We start from the raw sequence: 19,937 nt of genomic DNA, 5'->3' as shown, positions 1-19,937 counted from the left end.
CATTTGTTTTTGACCATTGCTTGTAAATAAGTTTATTTGTTTTTATTTTATTACTGAGTGTTTGCTTTTCTTTAATAACATTGGACTTTATAATTGACTAGTAAAGTGTTTGGCTACAGTAGTTTTGCTGTGGTGTTGGAAATGTCACTGGTAGGCCTATCTAAAATCTGGTAGCTTATTTGAACAAAATGTTACATGGGTCAAAACAACAAAAGCAATAGCAATATAAATTCAGAAACAGCGAAAGAAACAGAAACTTTATACCAGCACTAATATATTTTTACATGTTTAAAAATAGCCTATATATAGCATTTTAGTGTAGATTTGAGTAAACCTGGCATTATGTAGGCTACTATGAATTTATTTTTGGATTATAATATCTTTTCAAACAATGGTTTGACTGCATGCTGTTAAAGAAGGAAATTCCAAAGTTGTTTGAACAAATTGAATTTCAATTATCCATATTTGGTGCTCAGTGAGAAAGAACGGGGTTTAGTTTTATTAAGTGGTGCGTCTTCTATGCCATTGGTGAATGTGTGTGTCTAAATGTCTAAGTAATCATTTGTAAACAAAAATAAGATAAAGAACTTGAAGACAGGGCGCGTTTCGTAATCCAGACCTGTTTTGGACCCCTCGGCTCGCCGTAGCTGTCAGGTTGCAGTATGTTGTTAAAGTTCAGCCGATCGCAGCATTGGAAATAATATTCATTCTTATTCGTCTACGGTACTGATCGCACTGTTTACATTTTACTTCACCGCAAATGCTTTAACACATGCTGTGTGTTTCGATTCAGGCACTCTATGATCTGACGGAAACTATGAATCTAAAGCATGCTAACAGCTAGCCTATCAATAACAATCATTTCAAATATGCAAACTAAAATAATATCTAAATATAACCTAACATTCTCATATTTTAAGCGTTCATCTTGCGTTTATAATATGTGCTGAGTTTGTTTCTAGTGTTTCAATGTTCAGTTACATTGCATGCGTTTTAGTGTCTAATCTTTATTTCGGAGTATCTTTGACTTTGCAGAAACACAGCTAACGTTAGTTTGTGAAATAACCAATGCAGCATATAATCATACTTTACCAGCTCAGCATTGAAAAGGAAGTATATAAGTTGTATCAAAATAGAAAGTTAATGAGATATAAGAAATGACTGTTAATAAAAGTGTAAATATTATACATTAGAGAATGTTAGCTCTGTAATTTCACAGAAGCCTGTTTAAATGTGATGCAGAAAGTGAATTCATGAGCATGAGTTATTAATTTCTTGCTGTCCATGTGAAGGAGTTTTCAGAAACAGTGTGTGTGTGTTTGCAGTGACACCATCAGCAACATTACTGACCTCAGTTCGTAATGTTTGTGTTTCTGTAGTGAAGCTGCTTGTAGAGCATCATGGGAAACACCAGTGAGCGTGTGTCGGACCGGCACGGGGCGAAGACCCAGCGCTCAGACAGCGGAGGACCCAAAGACCTGGAGCCCGGCAAAATGATGGACAGCACAGACGACCCCAATATTTTCAACACACACGGGCCAGAATCTAAAGTATGCCAGAACACACAGTGACATCAAGCCATTTTATAAACACACAGAGCTTAGCACAGAAGTATCGGCAGGAACTACATGTGATCAGTGTGCCTGAACTTTATCAGTGCTCAGTTAAACAGAGCAGAGCGTTTACATATACAGAGTAAGCGGATGTTCGCACATGCCCTGTGTGCATCAGCACTGAGTCATGCGTGTTCTGCAGGCCGCGGGCGAGAAGGACTTCGCCCCAGATTTAGAGGATATGGTGAAGACGTGTTCTCAGGCTCGACCCACCGTGATCCGCTGGGCTGGAGGAGGGAGAGAGGTTTACATCACCGGATCCTTCAACAACTGGAGCTGCAAGATCCCGCTCAATAAGAGGTGTGCTACCGCCTGATGCGCAGAAGCTCACTGTCATTTCATGCTTTTTCAACCATTTTTCTCTGTGTTTTTGAAGCCATAATGATTTTGTAGCCATCTTGGACCTTCCTGAGGGCGAACATCAGTACAAGTTCTTCGTTGATGGCCAGTGGCTTCATGACCCGTCTGAGGTGATTATATTTAACCCGCCGTCACATGACTTATGAACATAGCTTCTGTCTTAGTTAGGGACACTTAATATTCAACAATATTATAGATCTGCTGCATTGACAGCATTATATGAGAACTGAACTGAGCTGGACGATGACATCACTGTTTTCTCTAGAGCGGCTATATATATATATTAGGGCCGGGACTCGATTAAAAAAATTATCTAATTAATTAGAGGCTTTGTAATTAATTAATCAAAATTAATCCCATTTTAATTGCATATAAATATTTGACCTGAGAACAGTGAGAAGTAATTTTTTTCACATGGATTTTTAATATACCATTGAATAATGACTGATTGAATACATAAGCTTAAGCAACAAAATATTGTTTATTTTTGTTCAACCAAGTCCAGCAGACCAGTGCTATTTCCAGTGCTATTTCCAGTGCTATTTCCAGTGCTATTTTTGCCATTAAGTGTAGCAATAGCCGTTCCGAATTCCTTGTTGCATAGCTTGCACACAACCATGCTCTTATCGACGCTTCCATCCGTTCGTTTTTTATAACAAAATGTCCCATCCATGGGGCCAAAGCGGTCTCGTCAGCTTCTCTGTTCATGTTCACTGTGGTTTGTTGTTGTCTGAAGTTATCAAGTTATGAACTTTATTGGTGCTCCAGTATAATCGGTCCGCCTAAACTCATCCAGTGAGAAATGTTCCGCGGTGCAAAAATAAGTGCGATTAAAATGCGTAAAATTTTTTTAACACGTTCTTTTTTGTGTAATTAATTAATCTTAATTAACGTGTTAAAGTCCCGGCTCTAATATATATATATATATATATATATATATATATATATATATATATAAACTGAATTAATAACTTTTTTTCAACAAAACGAACCTTCACTGAACTTACTTGAGCTGGACTGTGATGGTATTTTCTTCCAGAAACAAACTTTGTTGCATTATTTTCCTGTTCTCACTCTAAAGCTGCTTTGAAACACTCGGTTTTGTAAAAATCTCTTGTTTGTGTCACCAACAAACGTCAAGAATTATGTCAGTTATGGGGGTTAAAGGTTTAAAATCACAGGACAACTTACAAGTATGGCACAGCAGACGCATCATCTGTCCTGAAAACAGGCAAACGCTCACTCAACAACCTTTGAAAACAACAGAGCGCACTGAGAGAGAGAGAGAGAGAGATTTTTTCTGCAAAACAAAAGATGTTGTTCATGCTTCTTTTCCATCCCTTGTGCGTGATGGCCGAATCCATTTCTTTAAATTGAAATGCATGTGTTTTCTCTTCAGCCGGTTGTCACCAGTCAGTTGGGCACCATTAACAATCTGATCCAGGTGAAGAAATCAGATTTCGAGGTGTTCGACGCACTGCAGGTGGACTCTCTGGAGTGCTCCGATACGTCAGGTACGCCAGACTCCGACCGCGGTGCTATTATAATAACATCACACAAATGCACATGTGAATATAACATCACGATCATATACGGCTCTGTGTGTGTGTGTGTGTGTGTGTGTGTGTGTGTGTGTAGATCTGTCCAGTTCTCCACCTGGGCCGTACAATCAGGAGGTGTACATGTTCAAACCCGAGGAGCGCTTCAAAGCTCCACCGATCCTGCCTCCACACCTGCTGCAAGTCATACTCAACAAGGACACCAACATTTCTGTGAGAAAACTCTCCGTCTTAACATAACTATTTTATTTCAGATATTACCAAAGCATCAGGAGAAAAAAAGTGCCATTAAGGATAAAAAAAAATATATATATATATAAAGTAAAAATAAACATTTAACAAGGCGTGAAAATTAAGAAATTCAGATTTTAGTAGGCTTTGACAAATTTTGACAAATATTTCTGGAAACCCTTAGGTGTTGGGAGGGGGTTTACAGAAAAGTTCTTAGCAGGCGTTTTAGGCCTAAATGGGTTAATCCTCTGGGGACCGAGGTGTTTTTGGGGTCCTTGAGATGTTCTGACATTTGTGCTTTTTTCAGTCGCTTATAAACATATTAATGGTAAAGGTGTAATTACACTCTATTTATCACGAACAGGGCTACCATATTATGTGAGCAACATGTATGTACATGTTTGTATTTTTGAGAGAATAATGTTTATGCATGGTTATTGAAAAAGCTAAAAATTAAAGTGTCTGAAATAAGGCCACAAAACGCATACGAAATATGTGTCCACAAGACTTTTGACTATTGGATGTTGTCGCCTAGAGTTTTTCAAGGAGTTTTTCCTTGAAAATGATGTGAAAATCATCCTGCCTAATCATTCACATAAAACAAAACATTGAGTTAACCTTTGTAAAACACTTTTTGTTTGGAAAGGCAATATGCGTAATATATGTTACTGATCATGAATAATGAAGTGATTCACACCTAAGAAGACAATAACCCGCATCATTTAATGAGAAGGCTTATATTGACCTATTAAGATGTTGCTTACATCTACCTTGTAAAAATATTTTTTGATATTTTATTAAAAAGTTTTCACATGTAAATCAACACTAATTACAATTTTATCAATATTTCAAGTGTAATCTTTCTTTGTAAAAAGTATACATTTTATCATACGTATTTCAAAGTTAAGGATTCATTAGTTTGAATATTGGAACAAACACTATAATAACATCTTATTATAGGGGTGGTGATGGCGCAATGGATAAGACACATGCCTTTGGTGTGAGAGACCCGGGTTCGAATCCACTGTGAGACACCAATGTGTCCCTGAGCAAGACACTTAACCCCTAGTTGCTCCAGAGGCGTGCGACCTCTGACATATATAGCAATTGTAAGTCGCTTTGGATAAAAGCGTCAGCTAAATGAATAAATGTAAATGTAAACATCTTAGTTGATAATTCAATATATATTTTTGACAAAACATCACTATATATTTAACATATGAGCGAACAAAAGCTTATTTGATGTGACAATAGTATTTTTTACAGTAAAAAACTTTATAATCTATCCAAAACTAATCAATGAAATCTTGTCTAAACATTCATACTTCGTCTGTAACATATAGTTTATATGATATATTACGCTTTAACGATGTGTTTTACGGGTTTCAGTGTGATCCTGCCTTGCTGCCAGAACCCAACCATGTGATGCTGAACCATCTGTACGCGCTCTCGATAAAGGTACATCACACACCTGCTGTCAAACATACTCTCGTATCGTGGTCAATAACTGACGGGTGTTTTCTGTCTCAGGATGGTGTGATGGTTCTCAGTGCAACTCACCGTTATAAGAAGAAATATGTGACGTCTCTTCTGTACAAGCCTATTTAATGAGCTCTGGATGCACATCATCTACAGTCTGAGATTGCACTATTAACCCGCATACGTACAGCGGACCTGTCAGTTTGAAACTTCAACAGTAGTGTGTGTGTGTGTGTGTGTGAGCGAGCATGTCTGAGCTTCTGATGTGTTAGGGTTAGGTGCAGCATTTTGCGATTGCAATCTTGAAGGCCAGATTTGTTTCTGTCCAAAGCGCTTTATGAGATTCTGTCTAACAGGATTCCTACATTTGAAAACTGCAAACCACAAAGGGAGTTTATAATCAAAAGCGAGTTCAAGTTTTGAGTTTTAACACAGATGAACATTTGAATGCAATGTTTCATTCTAAGCTTTTATAGTCATAATTCATTTTATAAACCGAGTGAAAGATGTGTGTGTGTTTTCAGAAGGAAAGGAAGCTTCAGCCACAGTGGCGTTTCGTGTTTGCTCCTAACAGAAAACCATCATGGTCACGGGTGGATGTTTTGAGCAGTTACTCTGTTAAACTTTAGCAGTGGACTGACCAGATTTACAGCGGCATCACAGAATGTCACACACAGATTTTGAACTGTGAGTTTAATATCATCTTGATGCTGTACAGACGAGCACTTCATCTGTGTTTCACTCTGACAGACAAACAAGCTTTCTTTGTTTTATCGAGCAGGAATGTATTTTTCATCTGTTAAATGTTATTTATGTGATACACCGACACTATATTGGCCAGGATGTGGACCCGATATCAGCTGGCTTGTTCCAGTTCAGGGAATCTGTGGCCGTCTCGTTCTGCTCAGGGTCATTGCGCTGGACGAGAACGTTTTACGTGTAACTTTAAGATTCGTTTTTGCTAGAATGGACCCACGTTAATTGGGCGTCTGCATACGGTTGGCCATATAATGTACATGTTTGTCTATAAATACTTGTTGTGTGAAATGGTTGGTTTTATTATTTATAGCCATCATCAATATTGAATGTTGAAACAGAAATGTGATTTGTGATCTTAACAGGACCGACCCTAACTATTTTATTTTATGTTGATGAGGATGGTGTAGTTTGTTCATAAGGATAGTGTGGTGTTTCCATTCACTCCAAAGATAATAACGTATAAGTAAATATAACGTTGTTATAAGTACTTATAACGTAAGTGTGATATCCCAAAGGAAAGATGCTCAAAATATGATTTAATGAGGAAACGGCAACATCACAGCTTTAAATGCTTTTACGGGATATTATTGTTTCGAGGGAAAATCCACTAACTTGAACTTTTTTCTTTTATCTGATAAGTCATGTGTTGATAAACTATGCATTATAGATGATGGATGTGTGTGTTGCCTTCAAAAATAATAAAGGAAACCCTTCTGGTTGATTTGATCCAGTTTCTTTGCTTTTGTAAGACTGGAAAAACTGGTTGAAGAGATAGACCTGACCACTGGAAATGAACATCTGACCTCCAGTCTCTCAGAAACACCTAAACACTCACACAACAATATACATGTGGTTTAATGTGAATGATTATTGAGTGTTGTGGTTCAGATGTCTCATTTCCAGATATCTAAAACAAAAGGAAATACAGTTTTTAGAAGTTTAGAGAAACTGGCTCAGAAATGAAGAAAGCCGAATGGTCTTCTCCGTCCCCACTGTTAGACAGAAGCCTCCATTTGAGGGGTCACCTGGTCAAGCAGGATAAATATATATTTAAATATCGTTATTACCAAAACCTTTCATTTATGGAGTCAGATGAAATAACAAGTAAATACATATGAGAAATGTATTGCAATTTAACCAAAGATACTTTGCACGAGAGTGGACAGACCACGTAAGAAACCTTCCCCGCTGACCGACTGCCCCCATTGGTTCGGTTGAGCGCAGCTTATACTTTCATTTAAAAAAAATAAGCAACATGAAAATGAATGCATTTCTATTGTTTATTCATGATTAAATTCCAAAAGCAGCTTTCATAATTCATGGCACATATTCAGCAGCTTCAGACACAGAGTTTGATGGACTCTTGCGTCGGCAATCTTATGTTACATTACAATTACACAATCAGTAACTATGGCAACAAATGACCCTTTGAGCACTATATATACATATTATACAGATTTTAGAACCAACATATATATATGCTGCTTATTTTTCTCTCCACCTGAATGTAAGTCTCTTTTCCCTTTCCTTTCAACACATCAATACTTTTCATCTGTGGTTCTGAATAAAGCGATACTGCGATGTGCTCACAAGGCCATTTAAGACTATTGCATTTCTCACTGAAGAGGCTGTTTAAAGGCGAAGCAACATTCACTTACAAGCTTGTGTTTTCATCCTTTGCAAGAGATTTGAGGCAAGGCAACTCTGCAATATTTTAGGCAACTTCTACAGTTTATAAGTTGGTGTAAACACAGTAAACGCATCTATATGATGCCTCACGTCAGGATCACATGGCTATTGCACAGCTACCCATCTTTTGAAGATCTGCATATTCTACAGCAAATGTTGACTATATTTACACTGCAAAATTAAAACAGCAAGAAGGCATATATTATGTACAGTTCTCAAAGAAATTATACAGCACAAATCTAAGCAGTAAAGAAGCACTGATCGTGATCGTGTGGCGCTGGTCCACCAATCCTCTGCCAAAGTTTGCCATCTCTAGTTCACAAATCTTCAACACTGTGATTGATCATATTTGCACAAATCACTCAACTTATTGGAACTTTTTATAAATTTTTTCATTTGCAAGAAATCACAACCTCTATTTGTCCTCTTAAACAACCCCATTTATTCAGTCGTGAATAAAGTTTGTATATCTATGGTGTAAAGACAATTCATACAAGGCTGTTGAAATAGCGCTAGTGAAGTCAGCTCAAACTCAGAAGTCTTCAGGCAAACTGAGGGAAAGGAACCATGCAGACTTTAGCCTCGCCTCACAAGACACAGGCGTTCTATTTCTAACCGACTCCATCATGCAAATACTAAACGCAACATCCCATTTCAGTCAGTAGCACTGCAGAATGATGACAATAATCATAATAATACAATATATGACAATGTCAAGTAGAACGAGGAGTGAAGACACATGTTCAGTGTCACAGGAGACGCACTGTTACGAGTGCCAGAAACCCCTGAGATGCTCGACGGGATTCTGAGGCAGTCTCTCTAAATCTCTTTTCATCTCACAGTCAAGATTGTTTCCTCTCTGTCTCGTGGCAGAAGATAAATATTGTAAAATTATTTTCACAAACACTGAATCAATAGGCATGTGGATTTTAACAGCCCACCGCCAAAGGAAATAACAGAAGAACGTGGCAAGAAGAGGGTAAGGCGTGTGAGTCAGCGGTGCCGGCCGGTTTAACGGGAGACGGTGAGCTGAAGAAACTCCCTGACCCGCTTCTGGGCCGGCGGCGGCGCACTGGCTGTTCCCGCGCTGATCCCAGGACAGGCAGAGCTCACGCTGATCCCAGGACAGGCAGAACTCACGCTGATCCCAGGACAGGCAGAGCTCACGCTGATCCCAGGACAGGCAGAGCTCACGCTGATCCCAGGACAGGCAGAGCTCACGCTGATCCCAGGACAGGCAGAGCTCACGCTGATCCCAGGACAGGCAGAGCTCACGCTGATCCCAGGACAGGCAGAACTCACGCTGATCCCAGGACAGGCAGAGCTCACGCTGATCCCAGGACAGGCAGAGCTCACGCTGATCCCAGGACAGGCAGAGCTCACGCTGATCCCAGGACAGGCAGAGCTCACGCTGATCCCAGGACACGCAGAGCTCACGCTGATCCCAGGACACGCAGAGCTCACGCTAATCCCAGGACACGCAGAGCTCACGCGAGCCCGAGCAGAAGAGGCTTTACCTGCGGGACAGAGTCATCAGCGTGAGTTGAGCTGCATTCCTGAGGTAAACACGAACGCACACACACGCACACGCACGCGCACGCACACACACACACACGCAAGCACACGCACGCACGCACGCACGCACACACACACACGAACACACACAGTCACTCTCTCTCACACACACACACACACACACACACACACACACACACACACACAGTCACTCTCTCTCACACACACACACACACACACTCACACTCACACACACAGTCACTCTCTCTCTCTCTCTCTCTCTCTCTCTCACACACACACACACACACACACTCACACACACACACACACACACAGTTAATTTGTCTGTTAGCACGAGCTGGGTTTCAGCTGAAATTGTGAGTGAGTGAGTGAGTGCTTGCCTGCGTGCGTTTGTGTGTGTGTGTGTGTGTGTGTGTGACTGTGTGTAATGTGTGTGGCAGAAGAACCGACCATCTCTTGCTCTTTACTACTAGTTACAGCAGCTAATAACTCAAGACAGGAGTGTTCTAATAAATATATATTCTACAAATTTATTAGATTTCAACGTAAAATGTTATTAAATATTTAATGTTTTTTTGAATAAATCCATCATGAAAATAAATTGGAGTATAAACTGAATTATATAATTTAAAAGTTAATATAAAAACTGCCTAATGTGCAATTTATATGGTATAAAACTAAAGTTTTTGAGCATTGATGATAAAAAGTAAAAAAACATTTTTTTTTTATAATTTCGAGGGATCACTAGTTGGGCTTTATGGTGCAATGGGAGTGAGCAGCACGCATGATAATATCTCTTTCACGTTTGTAATCATGAGTAACTCAAACAATGATCCAAACCATGATGCTCTGATCGAGCGTACATGCACACGGCACAAACTGACCGTTACCATGGCAAAGGGAGGAAGAGGAGGAGCTTAGAGAGGAAATCCTGAGTTCATTCTTCTGGAAACACTCGGAGAAATGAGAGAAATGGAGGAAAGACAGAAGGAGTTGGAGATTCAAGATGAGGGACAAACACAAGACAAACGGCACCGAACCCAAACCCAACACTCACCTCTAGATTCGCTCGAGCTTTCTTCAGCACGTCTCGAGTCCGGCACACTGTAAGACAGACGCTGATGACATCACTACACCCAAACCCTAACCTCAAACTATGGATCGAATCAAACGTGATCCGGTGCCAGCCTGAGCTTCTGACTGTGTTCACAACTAGAGGATAAAGACTTGTTCACATGCTGAGACTAACTGCAGGATTCAGTCGAGTGCTTTTGTGAACACACGGTCACGGTGTCAGCTGTGCAATCTGAGCAACTTCGTTTTCCATTTCGGATTCTAGCGATTAAGATCAAATGTTTCTGTCACGTTCAGTTTTGCAATTATTCTCTCATTTTGTCATTTGTAATAAATCCAGTGCATTTTTCTTTCCTTCACAGCAGCTTTTGTTCCTCCAAAACTTAAATGTCCAAATCAGGGAATGAGATTGTCTAAAATGCAGTCCACTGTTGCTAAAGTGTGGGTTAGAAATAATCACAGAACTTGCGTTGTTCGGCAGATGTTTTCTCTTCAGAAAAGTAAAGTATACTTTTGGGCATCAGGCGTCAAACACAGGGTACACACCAAAACATGTCAAAATGGCCAATTTGGCGAGCATTCATGTAAGCACGGTCGAGAAAATCATTCACTGCTTTAGACTAAACTTTACTTGCTTTAATAAGATCTTTGTACATTTAATTAATAGAGTAAAGACTTTTGCACTGTGTTTTATTTCACATTCATGTCTGTGGAAGGGCATCTCTGGCCTGAATGCTACTGGTATAAAAATTTAAGTACTTTATTTCATTTGTATCTTTGCTCTATTGTTTCAATTTGTCAAAATTGGTAGATTTTGTATAATTTTTTCCAGCAAAATATACTTAAATCAAGATATGAGTCATTTTCTTTCATGATGACAATATATATCATGATCTAAGATTTTGGTCATGTCGTGTTAAATAAAAAGAAATTCAATATTGACCAAAAGAATCATGGTCATGGTTTTTGCAATAATCGAGCAGCCCTAGTTTCTGATGTGTTAGAGTGTTACTGGGTAGAAACTGAACTGTGGCTGTTGGACTCACGCTGGTTGGCGATGAAGGTCTCCATGCTCTCTTTGGTTCTGCTGGTGGAGCGCAACCGTGTCATGGTTCCCTGCAGAACCTCCTCCTGCTGGGCGATCCGCAGACGCAGAAACTGGATCTCCTCGCGCATCGACTGCTCCTGAGAGGAACGCAGCAGCACCATGAACATTTATGTGGACTTTATTTTTTTTAGGAATCCATGAATGTTGAGCAAATGAAGCAGACGTTCGAACCCTCTGAAGAAGATGGACGGGCCCGTCGCTGCTCGGCAGAGCCGCACGCCAGAACATCTTCAGCAGAGAGACGGCCTCGTCCAGAATCTGGTGCAAGGTCTTGGTGTCCGAGAGCAGCGTCTTCACTGTGCTGTAGTCCAGAGCCTGTGAGAGACACACACATGAGATCTGGTTCTGACGGCTTGATCTGTCAGCAGGTCTGAGCTTCACCTTCTCCATCAGAGCCGAGTCCAGAGTCTCGGTCAGCGCCGCCTCCATCCGCTGGACCAGAACCCGGGCCTCCAGAACCTGCTGCTGCAGAGACCCGTGATCATCCACGTGCCCGACCGCGTGACGCCCGTGACTGTGGGCGAACGACCCGTCCGGAGCTTCTCCTTCCAGATCCGCATGAGGCTCCAGAGAGTCTGAGGAGAACACAGATCGTTCTTCTTCTCTTTGACGTATTAACTACTACATTAGTCAAGCAAAACCATTAATAACTGGTTCTCAAACAGAAGTACTTCAGCAGGTTCCAGGAGCTAGTTGGAGCGTTTATCTGTGACCGCTGGCAGAACTGTTCAAACTTGAACAAGACAAACAAGTTCAAGTTCTCAGTAAAGGGAGAAGATTTATTTATGTAGCAGTTAAATTCCATTTCAATTCCATTCAAAGCTATTTGAAGGGCCTCCTTTTTTAGCCACAATGAAAAGTAAGTACAGTGACATCAACATCTCAGCTGCAGTTCACGGTTAGCACACACACACACACACACACACACACCGTTAGTCTCCTCCATCTCGGAGTATGGCGAGTACAGAGGCCCAGCTGGAAACGGACCCACATCTCTGACAGGAGGAGAAGGAGATGGGTCTGTGGAACATGGCAGAGTGGTTAGTACAAAACACACACACACACACACACACAAAATAACCATCACGTCCATCACACGCAACGTTTATTGGTAAAATGGTTCTTTACAAAGATAACAGCAGCTACAAACAAGTTTTTAAAGATAATGCTCAATATTTTCAAGCATGAAAGTGTGTAACTGGTTCTACTCGACCCACTCCGAACAGGATTCGAATCGAATAACTAACAAGGAGGCTAAAGACCACTAACATCAGCCGCTAGAGCGGGTTTACACTCATCCTTTTTGGCTTAGGAGAACATCAGATCATTGGCTGCTGATCGATTGCTCCTGTCTGCCTTGCTGCTGGTTTTCTGTTTTGAATCTCAATTTACTAGCATTCCTTGTTGTTTATATTGCTAAATATAACTTACTTATCAACATATATTAGATATTGTCTAATATTGCCTATCACATTAATCTGCTTTTATCTAAATCGTTATCGCTAGCACAACACACTAGTATCTCACTAGCCTGCTAACCTGCCATCTTTGCTTGCTGTCTTTTTGTTCTCTCGCGTGCTCACGCTTTTTACGAGTCTATCAAACAACTGTGGTAAGTAGGATCAGTCAACAAACACTGTGAGTAATGTCTTCTCCTGTTATTGTCACTTGCACTGCGTGTCACATGTATAGTATAGCCTTCTTTGTCAGCGCAGAGGGCTTTACATGTGAGAAATGCAGGGAGATAGTCAGGCTGACGGAGAAGATTTCGCATTCTGGCTGTAGAGCCCGTGCAGCAGGGCAACTGGGCGACCGTGAGGCGCTGTAGTCGCGGGACTAAACACCGCTCTTCCGTTTCGATTACAATAATAAATAGATTCTCCCCACTCAGTGAAACACCCACTGTAAATCAAAGTGCCCTAGTTATTGGTGATTCTATTACACGGAACGTGAAAATAGAGACACCAGCCACCATAGTGGAAATAGAAAGGCATAGAAGCATTTAGCATTTAAATTTGCTCCTCCCTCTGCCTGGAATAATTTGCAAAGTACGTTGAAACTTAGGGAACTGGTTCCATTGGACATTTTCAAAGTAATTTTAAACGATTTGTAGAATGAAACATCGGGCTGTAGATGTTTTAAATAGTTATGTATTGATATTGAAATTTGATTGGATTTGCTTATGAGTGTTTATGTGTATGTATTGATGGATGTTATCTGTTAAACTCAAACGAGCTGTGTCTGTCAGTCCTGGCCAGGACGCTCTTGTAAAAGAGATTCTTAATCTCAATGTGCTTCTTTTCCTGGTAAAAAAAAAAGGTTATAATAGTCACATGTTTGCCGGGAGCCAGAGCGCCTGACATCAAAGTAAATTTAAAAGTGCAGGCTAATGCTAATCGTAAATTCTTTAAGATTATTATTCACGTCGGCACTAATGATGTTCAACTTCGCCACTCGGAGATCACTAAAATTAACATTAAAGGGGTGCGTGAACTCGCAAGGACGATGTCAGGCACTGTAATTTGCTTTAGCCCCCTTCCTGTTCGCAGGAGTGATGAGATAGTTAGCAGACTGGCATCACTCAATGGCTGGCTGTTGTCTGCAGAATAATTTAGAATTCATAGACAATTGGAAAAGTTGGGATGGTGCTGCTCCTCTCTCTAGTAATTTGGCATATAGGGTTAGAGCTCAAACATGAATTGGGGCTCAGGTCAGGAAGCAGACAGACTGGCTTAACCGACCGTCTGCTAGCGGCCTCACGTCAAAGGTAAATCAATCACATAGAGCCTCTTTCACCTAGATATCATCATATAGAGACTGTGTCTGTTCCCCGAATTGGGAAATACAAAAAACTTAAGGGTAGAAGTGTAATTGATGTTAAACAAATAAAAAACAGATATAATAATAATAACTTTATTTTTATATAGCGCCTTTAAAGCAGCTTCTCAAGGCGCTTTACATAATAGAACAGACAAATTAAAATACAACACACACAAGAAAAACAAAACAAATATAAAATAAATAAATAAAAGCAAAAATCAAAAAAATCAAATAAAAGCTAACCTAAAAAAATACGTTTTTAAATTAGTTTTAAAATTACTTAGAGTCTGTGCATCTCTGATATTTAAAGGGAGTGCATTCCAAAGCCTAGGAGCATAGGATGAGAAAGCCCTGTCCCCTACAGTGCGCAACTGATATAATACAAATTAACAAATGATAAAGCTCGAGTTGCTGAATATTTGATGCCTTACATCAAAAGCATTTCATTTATTGTTAATGATATGATCACAGATTATAACCTAGATGTGCTGTTTGACAGAAACCTGGCTAAAACCAGACGATTAAATTACTTTAAATTTTAGTGAGTCCACACCGCAAGATTATTGTTATAAACATGAACCTCATCTGAAAGACAAAGGGGGAGGTGTTGCTGTAATTTATAGTAATATCTTCAGAATTACTGAGAACTCTTATTTCAAATATAATTATTTCGAAGTGTTGGTGCTTAATGTAAAATTATATAATGTAAATGATAAATCACGTTTGAGATTTGTGCTGGCTACTGTATACAGGCCACAAGGGCACCATAAGGACTTTATCAAGGAATTTGCTGATTTTCTATCAGAACTAGTATTGGCGATTGACTAGTCTTGGTGATTTTAATATACAATTAGATAACGAAAAAGATGCATTGGGATTGGCATTTAAAGACATTGTAAACTCAATTGGAGTTAGACAACATGTGTCAGGACCGACTCATTGCCGTAATCATACTCTAGATCTAATACTATCACATGGAATAGATGTTGATGCCGTTGAAATACTGCAGCAGAGCGATGACATCTCAGATCATTATCTAGTCTCGTGTAAACTTCATTTAGCCAAGGCTGCAAAGCCGACTCCGGGTTACAAATGTTAGACCCATCACTTCTGCCACTAAAGATTGCTTTATTAATAATCTTCCTGATCAGTTTAATCTCATCAGCATCCCAGATAGCTTAAAATAACTCAATATCGTGACAGAAACTTTTAACTCTCTCTTTTCCAGCACTTTAGACACAGTTGCTCCTCTGTGCTTAAAGAAAATTAAAGGAAATAGTCCGACGCCGTGGCACAACGAGCACACTCAGGCCCTTAAGAGAGCAGCCGGTAAAATGGAGCGCAATTGGAAGAAAACAAAACTAGAGGTATTTCGCATTTCATGGAAAGAGAGCACGATTGCGTACAGAGAGGCCTTATAAATAAAACCCTAGGTATTTATTTGAAACAGTGGCTAAATTAACGAAAAATAAAGCTTCAACCCCAAACGTTTCCAAGCAGCACAGCAGTAATGACTTTATGCACTTCTTTACTTACAAGATTGATAATATCTGGGAGAAAATTATACAGTAACTATGCAACCGTCTAATACAGTATCGCATCAAGGGGTGCATTGTAGTCTCCCTGAGGAAAAATTCCATTCATTCATTGATATAGGAGAGGAAGAATTGTCTAAACTCATTAAATTACAACATGTATGTTAGACCCGATACCTACTAAGCTACTAAAAGAGATGCTTCCAGAGGTCATAGATCCTCTTCTTAATATCATTAATTCATCTTTGTCATTAGGATAGGTACCAAAAACTTTTAAGCTGGCTATGATTAAACCACTTGTTAAAAAAGCGCAACTTGATCCTACACGGTGAACCTGCGCCCGAACACGTCCACAACGCATCCCTGAAGTGCCAGCCTCATCGGCCCTGCGGAGCCCTCATGGACACCTCAAAAAAACTCGTCTCCATACCGGCGTGATGACTCCGACCTCCAACCAGATGGAACTGGATAAATATTGTGAATATTCTGATCCAATCTGACTTCTGACCTGTAATGTTGCCTGAATCATAATCATACACTGTTTGTTCGTTCGTTGGCCAGAGGAGAACTGGTTTATCCCAAGGTTTTTTTCTCCATTCTGTCACCTGATGGAGTTTTGCTTCCTTGCCACTGTTGCCTTGGCTTTTGGCTTGCTTAGTTGGGGACATTTAGTATTCAACAATATTATTGATCTGCCTTACTTCAGGTGGATGATGACGCAATTTTCTTCTAAAATAAACTTGTTGTATTACTTTCATGTTATCACTGTGAAGCTGCTTTGATACAATCTGTATTGTAACAACAATATATAAATAAAGGTGACTTGACTACAGAATTAGTCAATTACAGGCCGATCTCGAATCTGCCTTTTCTGTCAAAGATACTAGAAAAGGCAGTATCCATACAAACTATGTTTATTTTTATAAAGAAATGGTATCTGCAAGGATTTCCAGTCAGGATTTAGACCGTACCATAGTACCGAGACAGTTCTCGTTAAAGTCACAAATAATTTTCTCTTATCATCCGATCGTGGTTGTATCTCTCTATTAGTGTTACTCGATCTTAGTGCTGCATTTGATACTATTGACCGTAACCTTCTTTTAAATAGACTAGAAAATTATGTTGGCATTAGAGGAATCACATTAGCATGGTTTAAATCATACTTATCTGACCGTTATCAGTTTGTAGCAGTAAATGAAGAGCTGTCTTATCAATCACAAGTTCAGTGTGGCGTACCACAAGGCTCAGTACTAGGACCGCTGCTGTTCACTCTGTACATGCTACCATTAGGAGATATCATTAGGAAACATGGAATTAGCTTTCACTGTTATGCCGACGATACTCAGCTCTATATTTCTTCACGCCCCGACGAAACGCACCAATTCACAAAATTAACGAAATGCATAGCGGATATAAAAAACTGGATGACTAGTAATTTCCTACTACTTAACTCAGGTTACAGTATCACTTAATAACCTAGAACACAGTCTAACACTTGATTGCTGCTCTGTCAAAACTTCGTCGTCGGTTAGGAACCTGGGTGTGCTCTTTGATATCAATCTTTCATTTGAAAGCCATTGAAAGGGTTTTCTGTTGGAATGGTGTCATGTTAGCGGCCCCTAAGTTATTAAAACTAATGATCTTTGCAACGGAAGTGAATAAATCAAAACTAACTGTAGCTGGACAATAACTTTATTCTAGAGCTGCTGTAAAGCCAAAACAATCTCTGTTACTTTAATTTCCTATTATCACTGTAAAGCTGCTTTGAAACAATCTATATTGTTAAAAGCGCTATATTAATGAAGGTGACTTGACTTGATTTGACTACACACACAGCGACTACTTTCCTACAACAGTTAAAAGTGCACATGCCAACAAGTCACATGAGAGTCTGTTTTCTAGTTGTTAAATTACACAAGCAAGACAGCTGAAGTGAAATAAAGACATCCCCAGGTTACCGTGGAGAATCAGTCGTCGGTAAAGCATGTCTCTTAGTGGACTGGCCGGAACGATGGGTGACCGGCGCTGATCGGACGAGTGATCCAGCTTCTGGAGTTGAGCTCGAAGAGAACTGTTCTCCTGTACACTGACTTCCAGCTGGACCCTGAGAGCCCGAACCTCCACCAGAAGCTCTCGCAACTCCACTGACGGGCACGGCACCTCACACACACACCCTGAGAGAGAGAGAGAGAGAGAGAGAGAGAGAGAGAGAGAGAGAGAGAGAGAGAGAGAGACAGAGAGAGCACCTGTCAACAGCTGTAAACTGTCACTTGTTGATAATCTTTCCCTCCATGATTAGCGGATAATTCTAAAAATCACTTGAGCACATGGAATATAGCACACGTCTCATATGGACTAATTTTATGGCAGTTTTATGATACTTTTGTCATTTCTGGAGTCATTTAATTGTATGTAAAAAAGCAGCCATCTAAACTGATGTGTTTCACTGAAAGAAAGGCACTTGTACAGGTTTGCAATAACATGAGTGTGAATAAACAATTCCAGAGGAGTTTTATTTTTAAGGGTGTGATTATTCCAGTAACATGTACAGAGCTTGTGGTGTCTTACCTGCAGCTGTGCTCTTTCTCGCACCACACACTCGGCCGTACAGCTGTAGTTCACTCTGTAGGGAGTGTAGAAGCTGTCTGCTCTCTGCTAACTGCTGCTGGAGTAAACTCACCTCGTGCTGCAGTCTAAACACACATCCCCAGAGACACAGCCTTTCATTCACACTCATACACAAGAGTTCCAACCACAACAATCTGAAATTGCCAGTCACTCTATTGAAACAACTTTCTTTACATCAAGCTACTCTTCATTTAGTTTCTCTGACCTGTTGTTGTGCTCCAGACTGTTTTGTCTGTCTTGTCGCAGTTGTTGGATTTGTTGACTCTGCTCACAGTTGTGCGTCTGCAGCCTCCTCAACTCCTCCTTCCATTGCTCCGCCTCTAACTCCGCCTGCTGCAGACGAACACGCCCAGACAGCACCACCTCCCTGAGCTGCTTCACCTCTTCACTGCTGTCTGCATCGTACACATATATCAGATAATCTGTTTTTATTACAGACTTTAAACTCTACAGTCCTACAGACAGTGATAATCATTCCACAACAAAGACTTAATGTGAATTAATGTGCTTGAGTTTTGATGAAATACATACCCAGCTTTAGCATTAAATGCATTATGTGATTCATTATGTGAATTGTTGAACTTGTGTTTAGGAGTGTTGTCCACACATGATGTGAATGTGCTCTGCAGATTGGTGGACTAGGTGAAAGAAGAGCTATTAACAGTTGTCTAGTCATTTGGGGAAGGCATTTCTTTCTTTTCCATTGTAACAGTGGCTGTTTCAGAGGAACGAGAGTGGGATCCAGATGCAGCAAACATTTATTCAAACAAACATAACAAAAGTAAATCCAGGTAAAACTGATAAATGCCGACACGGGCAAAGAAGTCAAACAAAACTGACAACAAGCGCACACATTACATCCATAGAGGGACAACACCAGACAGAGAACATGAGAAACACTGGGGTATATATACACACTCAATGGGAGATTGGCAAACAACACACACCTGGGAACAATCAGGAACTAATCAACAAGAAAAAACTACAAAGGACTACAAACCGCCGCTTTACAGTTCAGGGGGCCAGGGAGGCGCCGCCAGTTCAGGGGGCCAGGGAGGCGCTTTACAGTTCAGGGGGCCAGGGAGGCGCTTTACAGTTCAGGGGGCCAGGGAGGCGCTTTACAGTTCAGGGGGCCAGGGAGGCGCTTTACAGTTCAGGGGGCCTGGGAGGCACCAACAGTTCAGGGGGCCAGGGAGGCGCTTACAGTTCAGGGGGCCAGGGAGGCGCCTACAGTTCAGGGGGCCAGGGATGCGCTTACAGTTCAGGGGGCCAGGGAGGCGCCGCCAGTTCAGGGGGCCAGGGAGGCGCTTTACAGTTCAGGGGGCCAGGGAGGCGCTTTACAGTTCAGGGGGCCAGGGAGGCGCTTTACAGTTCAGGGGGCCAGGGAGGCGCTTTACAGTTCAGGGGGCCTGGGAGGCACCAACAGTTCAGGGGGCCAGGGAGGCGCTTACAGTTCAGGGGGCCAGGGAGGCGCCTACAGTTCAGGGGGCCAGGGATGCGCTTACAGTTCAGGGGGCCAGGGAGGCGCCTACAGTTCAGGGGGCCA

General features: G+C 40.9%; 2 protein-coding genes across 3 annotated transcripts in view; one reads left to right on the top strand and one right to left on the bottom strand.

Annotated features, from left to right (window-relative positions):
* The first annotated feature begins 596 nt into the window (after positions 1-596).
* prkab2 (protein kinase, AMP-activated, beta 2 non-catalytic subunit) lies at positions 597-6,730 on the top strand. The gene is made up of 8 exons (XM_079612097.1): positions 597-723; positions 1,380-1,550; positions 1,756-1,913; positions 1,990-2,083; positions 3,373-3,487; positions 3,612-3,745; positions 5,153-5,221; positions 5,294-6,730. The coding sequence occupies exons 2-8, from the start codon at positions 1,401-1,403 to the stop codon at positions 5,369-5,371; spliced, it is 798 nt and encodes a 265-aa protein (XP_079468223.1). The 5' UTR covers positions 597-723; positions 1,380-1,400; the 3' UTR covers positions 5,372-6,730.
* Positions 6,731-7,267: 537 nt separating this feature from the next.
* LOC306998209 (myomegalin-like) overlaps positions 7,268-19,937 on the bottom strand; it is a 116,740-nt gene continuing 104,070 nt past the window's right edge. For both annotated transcript variants that reach the window (XM_079612094.1, XM_079612095.1), the window contains 10 exons: positions 18,597-18,786; positions 18,332-18,456; positions 17,722-17,937; positions 12,339-12,428; positions 11,790-11,983; positions 11,580-11,723; positions 11,347-11,485; positions 10,284-10,330; positions 10,111-10,171; positions 7,268-9,207 (listed from right to left, as the gene is read on the bottom strand). In XM_079612094.1, coding sequence (XP_079468220.1) covers positions 8,702-9,207; positions 10,111-10,171; positions 10,284-10,330; positions 11,347-11,485; positions 11,580-11,723; positions 11,790-11,983; positions 12,339-12,428; positions 17,722-17,937; positions 18,332-18,456; positions 18,597-18,786 — 1,712 coding nt within the window. In that variant the 3' untranslated portion in view covers positions 7,268-8,701. The remainder of the gene's footprint in view (positions 9,208-10,110; positions 10,172-10,283; positions 10,331-11,346; positions 11,486-11,579; positions 11,724-11,789; positions 11,984-12,338; positions 12,429-17,721; positions 17,938-18,331; positions 18,457-18,596; positions 18,787-19,937) is intronic.

Source organism: Phoxinus phoxinus, assembly GCF_949152265.1.
Source record: "Phoxinus phoxinus genome assembly, chromosome: 5".
Taxonomy (NCBI): Eukaryota; Metazoa; Chordata; class Actinopteri; order Cypriniformes; family Leuciscidae; genus Phoxinus; species Phoxinus phoxinus.
This window is presented reverse-complemented; position numbering and strand designations above follow the sequence as displayed.